The 10,589-nt window shown below is 35.6% G+C and overlaps 1 protein-coding gene across 1 annotated transcript in view; it reads left to right on the top strand.

Annotated features, from left to right (window-relative positions):
- The window catches only part of LOC107560824 (WD repeat-containing protein 70-like), a 77,333-nt gene that overhangs the window by 57,472 nt on the left and 9,272 nt on the right, over positions 1–10,589 (top strand). Inside the window, exons 11-15 of the mRNA XM_016245092.1 lie at positions 1,874–1,999; positions 3,895–3,988; positions 7,206–7,318; positions 7,425–7,624; positions 8,860–9,003. Of these exons, the coding sequence (XP_016100578.1) occupies positions 1,874–1,999; positions 3,895–3,988; positions 7,206–7,318; positions 7,425–7,624; positions 8,860–9,003 (677 nt within the window). The remainder of the gene's footprint in view (positions 1–1,873; positions 2,000–3,894; positions 3,989–7,205; positions 7,319–7,424; positions 7,625–8,859; positions 9,004–10,589) is intronic.

The raw sequence follows: 10,589 nt of genomic DNA on the forward strand, positions 1-10,589 counted from the left end.
TCACAATTATACATTTCTCTTTTATGCCAAAAATCATTAGGATATTAAGTAAAGATCATGTTCCATGAAGATATTTTGTACATTTCCTACCGTAAATATATCAAAACTTAATGTTTGATTAGTAATGTGCATTGCTAAGAACTTCATTTGTACAACTTTAAAGATGATTTTCTCAATATTTAGATTTTTTTGCACCCTCAGATTCCAGATTTTCAAATAGTTGCATCTCAGCCAAATATTGTATCCATACATCAATGGAAAGATTATTTATTCCGCTTTCAGATGATGTATATATCTCAGTTTCGAAAAATTTAAACTTATGACTGGTTTTGTGGTCCAGGGTCACAAATATAAAAATAAAATCTAATTCAAAATATGAACAAAAAACTTTTTTTAGTGTATCAGTGATACTAAAATAACACTGAACCAGACGGTTTCTGCATGATTCCCTCATCTGTTCAGCCAGACGGTTTGACTGAAGTTGTGAAATATTATTAGATGAATCATGCACTTTGATCATGGTCATCATATTGGCTCATCATGTGTTTTATTGCTTTAGCGTTGAGCTGAGGCTGTGTGACTTTGAAGGCACTCAGGCTTTTAATGGAGTTCAGACAGATTCAGACGTGCTCTCTTTCCTTAAGAAACACTGTTTTCCAGTCTACAGTCCAAGAACAGTTCTTCCTCTCACTGGTGTCCACACACACACACACTGATGGACACTGACCAGATATCACTCACTAGTGTACAACAGCTGCTGCTTATAGCTCATACAGGGATTATGAAATAGATGTAAAACTGATACACCAAATCATATTTAAATAAAAATCATAAACACAATTATTTTTAACTCATTGTAATTTCCCCATTGAAAGGATAATTGTGTGTTTGTGTTTGTTTTTTTAAATTATTTTTTATTTTCATTTATAATTTTATTTTACCCATTTATTTAATTATTTCCCCCCCCATTTATTTAATTTGTATTTATTTATTTAAATTTATAGTTTTGTTTCAACCCTTTATTTATTTTCATTTATTTTATTTTTATTTCAAACTATTTAATTAATTTTATTTTATTTATATATTTATTTTCATTTTTTTGTGGTTTTATTTCATCTGCTAATTAAATTATTTTTTACTCCAGTTTATTTCATTTTATTTATTTATTTCAATTTATGATTTTATTTCATGTATTTATTTACTTGGGTTTTTTTTCATTTATTTTTTTTATTTTGAATTAATTAATTCATTTATATTTTTTATCTTTATTTAAAATTTTATGTCATCTTTTTCATTTTATTGTTTTATTTTAATTTATGATTTTGTTTCATATTTATTGAAATTACTTCATTTCATTTTGTCATTTATTTTATTTGTATTTACATTTTCTATTCTATTCTATTCTCAGCTTTCAACTATTCTGCTAATAAAAGTATCAAAACCTCACACACACACACACAATAAATGCGTCTGATATATATTGGTGTTGGAGCTCTTCATTGAGCTGCATTAGATCCTCAGAGAAATCATTCAGATCTCGTCACTCTCTCATGTAACGAGCTGTTGAGGCTGAAGACTCGGTGGTCCAGTAATTGAACAGACAGGAGGGTACAGGAGGGTCTCTGTTCAGAAGAAGTGCTGAAAAGGGGTTTTTGGCTTATATACTCCTCCTCAATCCTTGTGTTGGTGTTGAATGTGAGAAACGAATGGCGAATGTTTCCCAGACTGGAGTGTGGTTTTGCAGATGGAAAGCGTTTGGGCTGAGCAGAGCTCTGTGTGAGTGTTAATGGAGCGCAGGTCTGGCCTCTGCTCATCCAGACGTGTTGAAAGCTGCTCCTGCGTCTCTTATGTGTGCTTTGGTTGTGTTTTTCAGGTTCACACGAAGTTCCACTGCCGCCAGGCTCACGCCGCCGGATCCGACACGACCTGCCTCACTTTCTCTTACGACGGAGTAACTCTCGCATCACGAGGAGGTCAGACCCGCCGCTGCTTTCTGTCTGTATTAGGACTGGCTATATGAGACAGGGGGGAAAAAAACATATATATAGTGCTGTCAAATGATTAATCTAATTTAGAATAAAAGTTTTTTTTACATATTGTGTATATTATATTATGTATACATAAGTAAAAACACATGTATGTATACATTTAAGAAAAATATGTTATGTTTATATATTAAATATATTTATATTTAATATAAAATATAAGAAAATATGTTCTAAATATATACATGCATGTGTGTGTATTTATAGATACATAATAAATATACACAGTACACACACATATAACAAAAACTTTTATTTTGGATGCGATTAATCACAATTAATCATTTTACAGCACTAATATATAAATAAATATATATATATATATATATATATGAAGAGTTCAGATGCAAAAGCCTCTAAGTGCCGTTTGAAATTTTGTTCTAAAATGAGCATTTTTCTCAGGCTTTATTGTTTATGTTCAGTTATTTCACTTTAGTTTTTATCCAAAGCGACTTACAAATGAGGACAAAGCAATCAAAACTAACAAAAGAGCAATGATATACAAGTAACTAAATGGTGAAATTGTGATGAAACGACGGGTTTGATGGAACCACAAGCAGCGCCTGAAAATAGGCTAACTTCCGTCAACATAACCAGCGTGGCCACCTGCTTGCACAGGGAGCGTGCTGGGGACTACTTTCATGCGCTGCGTAATATCACTGCGCCTGCTGCACTCATGGTACGGCAGCAAAGTCTCTTGATTATTACACCGGAATGAGAGTATAGTTCCTAGCCATATCGGCCGAGAAAATCACAACTTTTCATTTTCCGTCGGTCTTAGTACACGACGTAACTACAGAAGAGTCGAGTTTTAAATAGGAAACGTATCGCAACTCTTTGGTCATTTTTGAGCGAGATGCTAACGGTCTAATCAGATTCAATGATCTATGCTAAGCTACAGCTAAACGTGCTACCGCCAGACCCGGAGATCGGCTGAACGGATTCGAAAACGGTAAAACTCACCTGTTTAACTCTAGGGGAGTCGGAAAATGAGCCTATTTTCAAAAATAGGGGAGTGTTCCTTTAATTTGATATAAAATTATTCATATGATTTTATTCATTCCGCCCACCGCTGTTCTGCATTGACCTTGACAGCTGCATTTGTGGGTTTTAAATGCTCAAATATATTGAATCCGTTGGAATATGCATATATATATATATATATATATATATATGCATATAAAAATACTAATATATACTGTATGTGTGTATATATATAATATATATATACTGTATATGTGTGTGAGTGTGTGTGTAATTTATTATTACTGTTACATTAATCTGAATATATTATGCTTTGTTTTAATCGTAGTATTATTATTATATCATTTCAAATGAATATAGTATAATTAATCTGCTATATTTCTTTGTTTATTTGATTGTCAGATGTGCATGTACTGGCAGCTCCGGTTATGTACATTGTTACAGTATCTAGAACTGAGAGAACCGAGGCGTCCAAATAATATGATTTTCTCTAGTAATGGAAACTCTGTCCAGTCTTACATTACTTGGTAAATGCTGTACTGTTAGATTACTTGTGCAACTGCAGACATGAAGTGAAACTTCCGCCTGTTCATTCGTCCCTGTGGAAGTGAAGGGAACGTTGTCTTCCTCCATCCATTTGCTGGAATGACACAAGCGTGACCTCGACAAGCATCCCAGCGCTCCTGAGAGCTGGATTCGTCTGAAGCGAGTGAAGTGGGTCTGGGAGCTCTTTTCTGAGTGATGGCTCAAAGCTCCCGTGTCCATCTGTGATCAAATGTGCTGTTGAGTGGGTTTCTCTCAGTCCCAGCGCTCCGGCTCTAGTCAGAACAGCGTAAAGGCTTATTCTCTCCATCTTGTCTTGAAGCTGACAGGATGGCATAATGCAGATGTTGACGTCCAGCACACTGAATACATGCAGCACAGAAACCACGGAGCAGCAGCAGTAGCATTAATCCGAAGTACATAATATTCTTTGTGTGATGAATCACAGACATTGTCCAAAAAAAAAAACTAAACACTTTTTTTTTTTTTACTGTTAAAGAAAATAATGTTTTGGATTGGTGCATTTTGCTATTAGTGGTAGTAGTAGTATATCATCCTTCTTCCAGTTGTCTTGGAGTTTGGCAGAATGAATCAGCATCCATTGCTCTTGAAAAAAGCAGCTCACACATATTCAAAAATTTCTCATTTAGAGCTTCACTGAAGAATTACATCTGGTATAATTGCAAATTAATTTTCATTATATTTTCATTAATTTGTTTATCATTATTGCAAATTAACAAAATTTTAAATATTAATTTTGTACATTTATTTCATAATATTTTATATATAAATTAATCTGACATTTCATTATTGGTGTATATGTGTGTGTATGTGTATATATATGTGTATATATATATATATATATACACACACACACACATAATTATTATTAATCTGCACTAATTAATTGTTTGATTGATTGTTTACCAGTTCAAAAATTATAGAATTGAATCTAATTTAATTATTTATTTATTTATACAGAAATCTGCAATAATTATTTGATTGTGTTGTATTTTCACAAGATTGTCGGGACAACTATAATATTTTATCCTAAATGAATAGCGTGTCACATCAACTTTTTGTCATTTTTAATAATTTTCATCTAAATAATAATATTATTTTTCTTTAATATTATGAAGCATTAACTAAGACATTAGGCAATATGTGCGAGCTTCTCTTTTCCAAACAATGACGATAAATACTGATTTATTCTGCCAAACTGCAAAATACCCCCATCATTTATGTCCGGCATCGGTAGAATCACGTTAGCAGTGGTGGATGGCTCTTGTTCGCTGAAAAAACTTTGGCCCGTCCAGAAGACTAAAGTTATTTATAGCTGACCTGACGAGGAGCTGTTTACAGTGTTTATCCAGCGCAAGACGGCTGAAGAATTTAAGTGCTGTCTTTATGAAGTGCAGCACCAGGCCGTCCTGTGACAGGAAGAGCTACCAATCATTCAAGTGTAAACACAGGCCGTAACCCCGCAGCAGGGTCGCGCTCTGTGCCGGGACATAGACACATCTCCAGGCTGGAAAGAGTAAATACTCCAGGGGTGGTTCTCAGCTTTGCTGACTTTTTCACAAGGTGCAAAAACCAGGTGAGACGTGCGTCCTCCAGGACGCCTACTGCTCCAGTGCTGCTTGAATTGAAGTGATATAGTGTTTATTTAACTGTCTTTGTGGGTATCTCAGAGTGGTTTGCCTCCTCTCTAAAGGATAGGACATTTGTTGTGAATATAGGATGTTTTTCGGCCCCTGTAGTATGTGGTGTTCCCCAGAGTTCGATTCTGGGACCACTGTTGTTTTCCCTATATATGCTTCCTTTGAGGTTCATCTTTCGGAGGTACAGTATCTTTTACCGCTGTTGCGCTGACGATTTTTAGTTTTATTTTCCAGTGACATTTGGAATGCGACTGTATGTCCGAAAACTAAAACCGATCCGGGAATGCTCAGACTGAAGTATTATAATGTTTAAGTGTTTTTTGTAGGTATCTCAGGGTGGTTTGCCTCCTGTCTAAAGGACATGACATTTGCTGTGAATAAAGCAAATTTTCCTCCAAGCTGGCCCCTTTAGTATGTGGTGTTCCCCATGGTTCGATTCTGGGACCACTGTTGTTTTCCTTTTATATACTTCCTTTAAATTATATCTTTCAGAAGTACAATATCTCTTACTACTGTTACACTGACCGTTTTTAAATTTAATTTTCCAGTGACATTTGGAATGTGCCTTGATGTCCGAAAACTAAAACAGATCCAGTGCTGCTGGGATTGAAGTGATAGTGTTTATTTTAAGTGTCTTTGTAGGTTTCTCAGAGTGGTTTGCCTCCTATTAAAGGATAGGACATTTGCTGTGAATATAGAAAATTTTTCCTCCATGTCAGCCTCTTTAGTATGTGGTGTTCCCCAGGGGTCTATTCTGGGACCACTGTTGCTTTCCCTATATATGCTTTCTTTGAGTTACATCTTTAGGAAGTACAGTATCTCTTACCACTGTTACGCTAACAATTTTCAGAAAACTAAATCAGATCCAGTGCTCCTCAGATTGAAGCAATATAGTATTTATTTAAGTGTCTTTGAAGTTTTCTCTGAGCGGTGCTACGAAACAAGTCGTGCTCTGGACTTGCACAGAAAGACTAAACCTAGAACTAAAATATAAACTTTGTGCTAAAAGCTTGTTAATGTTAAGACAGACTCCAGGTGACCTTCCTGTCTTAGTCTGTTTTCACCCCTTTTCTCCTGCGTCCGCAAGTGTATTTTTTAGTCTAAACCTTATTTCATTGCATATCTTTTCACTGGTTTGAATCGGAGTTGAAAAACCCCTTTTACATCAACAAAACAAATCAAACTGTGACGTGAAAGTGACCTTGTGTTTGGTTGCAATGTAGTTAAATTATTGTTATTACTGTTATTATTATTATATCTATTTTATTTTTCTTAATTTAAATTAATATTGATTTGTTGTTATTATTATTTATTGCAAATTAATATATAGTCATTCTTAAATGAATGATTTTATGTATCTTGCATGGTATATACTTTGTTTATATATTACATTTAAATTAAAAGTGAATTATTTTATAGATATAGTATATAATTATATATCATATAATTTTATGTATATTTTATATGTGTGTATACTGTATACGTATCTATGTATGTAAATATAATTCCATTATTAAGTAAAAATAGAATCATCTTATTATTATTATTGCTACTTTTTTATTTATTTGTTTGTTTATATTTATTAATTTTTTTATTGTGTGACGTGAAAGCATCCTTGTGTCTCCTGGGTGAATGGGCGCCATGTTGGGTTGAGTTTGGCACACACTCATCCAGTCAGTAAACAGCTTATTTTGTTTAGAAAAGATGGAAGATTGAATATGATGCTGAAATGTCACTTCAGTCTTTGCCAAAACCGCAGTGAATGTGCTCAAGAAACATCTGATTCGCTCACATCGCCATTATTATCATTCCTCCTAGTGCTTGTAGAAACATTTGAGCTGCACATAAATACTGTGCATTGTGAGTGTTTGTTTCTCTGGCACATGATGAACAGCTGTAGATGCATGCATATATCGCTATTTTCGACAGTTCCCATGTGTTGCTTGTCCTGATGTTTGCTTTCCTTACCCAGGGTCTCTGTATGGCACGATTAAGAGTAATGGAGAGGTCAGATATACAGATGTGCACGATCTAAACCCAATGATACAGTATCTGCAAGGTAATGGAGCGACTAAAGGAGATAACGTTTGTATTCGGCCAAAAAAGGCTCAGCTGGAAGCGCATTTCAGATCCGCAGCCAAATCTTCCAGATCTTCTCTAAATAATCAATTACTCGGCCACATGCCCATAGAGACGGATTAACCCCGTACATCCCGTTAAGTCAATAAGGGCCAGAGAAACCCCTGCTACGGTCCTGGGGGAGGGAGAGGGTCTAAAGCCGGATTCTAGGTCAGGCAGGCTTAACGCAGTCCGGCTGGAGGATTCAGGCAGAAACGAGCCCGGCGCTGAACAGCTGGAGGCTAAGCAGATTTCACCCCCATGCCTCCACAGGTCTTTCCTGATCTCAACACTGCATACACCGCAAGATCTGTTTGGAAAGAGTTTCTTGGACATAGCATGATTTATTATGCTCCTCTTGTGCTGTTAACTCATCTCAAGAGATCATTCTTAAAGTGCATTTGGACTCCCAATACCTGCTGCTTATTCTTTTGGTTTTCCTGTACAGCGTCATTATTTACTTACGCTCATTTTCATCCTGACCTATTTTATTTTATTTTATATACAGCATGTTTGCATGACAATGATGTTTATTTTATTTTTTATTTATTTATTTTATTTATTTCCATGCATTTCAGTGCAGCATGTTTGCATGACAGTGGTGACATATTTTCCCCTCGTTTTGATCCAAACCTTTATTTTATTTTATTTTTTCAGTTCTTTGTTTATTTTTTAAACATTTTTTTATTTGTTTTATTTTGTGGTATTTTCATACACTTTTATTGTCAGTGCTTTATTTGCATGACAGTGATGACGTCTTCTACTTTTCCCATTTTGATCCAAACCTATATTTATTTTATTTCATTTATTTATATTTATTTTATTTTGAGGTATTTTCTTACGTTTCATTACAGCATGTTTGCATAACAGTGATCATGATCATTATTCACTTACCCTCATTTGATCCAAACTTTTATTATTTTTATAAATTATTAAATAATTGTTATTATGATAAATATTATGTTTCATTAATGTTTCATAATTGCAAACAAATATATTATCACTTTTATTCTACTTATTGATTTAATTTTTTATATTTATTATATTATATATTATATTTGTAGATTATATCTTACATAGAACTTTTGAATAATAATGATAATATGTCATTATGGCAAATATACAACAATAATAATAATTATTACTATTACTACCACTACTACTACTACTGTTTTAAATGATATTATATTAATCTGCTTGTTGGGTTGGACTTTCACCAGTCACAAGCCTTTTTGGTGTTTTTCTGACTTTAATGGTGCTCTTTTGTCCTTTCTGGATGTGCTCACTATAAACCGTCATCATATAGACGTGCGCTGCATGCATGTGATTGCAGTTATTCAGGAGTCTGTTCCTCCGTCTCACACACAAATCCTCACACACGGCCCTGGCAGCGGCCCATTCGTCACAGCGAGTCTTTGAGATCCAGATCCAAATATAGTCAACTGGAGATGAGCCGGACGGAGAGAGATATTAGACGCAGTCTTTTCCTCTGCCATTGCTTTATGCTGACTTCCTGCTCAAATAATGAGTTCTCATCTGCTGTTGTTTCAGAGCGTCGTCCGCTGTCTTTGGCATCCCAAGCTGAATCAGATCATGGTCGGGACGGGGAACGGCCTGGCGAAGGTCTACTACGACCCGGTCAAGAGTCAGAGGTGCAGTTGCTTTGCTGTCCGTCTCAGTCCCGCTTCACACTCTTCCCTGTTTATCCGTCTGTGTTTGTTCAGTAATGATTCCAGCCGGGTTTGGACTGATTGAACTGAACGACTGAAGCGAGGAAACTCAACAAAATGACTCCATTAGTGTCGACTGAGAGCAGAATCAATTGTCTGCACGTTTACATCAAAGTCACGTCCTGTTGACAAGCAGAAGAAAGGCTTTCACGCTATATATACAGTGGCATGTGAAAGTTTGGGAACCTCTTGCAGAATCTGTGAAAATGTGAATAATTTTAACAAAATAAGAGAGATCATACAAAATGCATCTTATTTTTTATGTAGTACTGTCCTGAGTAAGATATTTTACATAAAAGATGTTTACATATAGACAAAAAAATAGCTGAAATTGTTAAAATAACCCCCTTCAAAAGTTTGTGAACCCTTGGTTCTTCATACTGTGTGTGTCACCTGGATGATCCACGACTGTTTGTGTGTTTTGTGATGTTTGTTCATGAGTCTCTTGTTTGTTCTGAACAGTTCAACTGAGCTCTGTTCTTCAGAAAGATCCTCCAGCTCCTGCAGATTCTTCAGGTTTCCAGCATCTTCTGCCGATTTCAACCCTTTCCAGCAGTGACTGTATGATTTTGAGATCCATCTTTTCACTCTGAGGACAACTGAGGGACTCAAACACAACTATTAAAAAAGGTTCAAACATTCACTGATGCTCCAGAAGGAAACACGACGCATTAAAGGTGCAGTAGGAGATCTTGGAAAATGATAGTAATAATAATAACTTTAGCCTGATAGCACTGAAAGCGAACGTCCCACAATCCCTGCAATCGCCGTCCTAAGCCACGCCCCCTTAACGCATTTACGCTCACAGACTATGAGACTATGTATGCTAATACATACATTGACAGGCAGGTAGGAAAGCATATTAAAACACTCGAACCGAGCGTTTTGATTGGACGAACATTTCTTGATCCTACGCCTTCCACAGAATATATAAATACAGACAAATACATTTAGACCACTTAACTTAATGATTGCTATCGGGATGTGAAGAGACTTTCAACCAGCATAACAAAAAATGTTTCTGAAGACAATCACCTATTGCACCTTTAATTTGAAGATCAAGGTAAATTTGACTTATTTCGTCTTCTGAGATGCTTCTGAAGGGCAAAACTAAATGGGGAAAAAAATCCCAACCAAAGAAAAACCCCAAAGAAAAATTTGGACATCTTCATCCTCTTCAAAATCAAAATTCAAAAGTTTTCTCTTGCTCTTAATGCGTCGTGTTTCCTTCTGGAGCATCAGTGAATGTTTGAACCTGTTTTAATAGTTGTGTTTGAGTCCCTCAGTTGTCCTCAGAGTGAAAAGATGGATCTCAAAATCATACAGTCACTGCTGGAAAGGGTTCAAATCTGCAGAAGATGCTGGAAACCTGAAGAATCTGCAGGAGCTGGAGGATCTTTCTGAAGAACAGAGCTCAGTTTAACTGTTCAGAACAAACAAGAGACTCATGAACAAACATCACAAAACACACAAACAGTCGTGGATCATCCAGGTGACACACACAGTAT

This window comes from Sinocyclocheilus grahami, unplaced genomic scaffold (genome assembly GCF_001515645.1).
Source record: "Sinocyclocheilus grahami isolate Dianchi unplaced genomic scaffold, SAMN03320097.WGS_v1.1 scaffold745.1, whole genome shotgun sequence".
NCBI classification, from domain to species: Eukaryota; Metazoa; Chordata; class Actinopteri; order Cypriniformes; family Cyprinidae; genus Sinocyclocheilus; species Sinocyclocheilus grahami.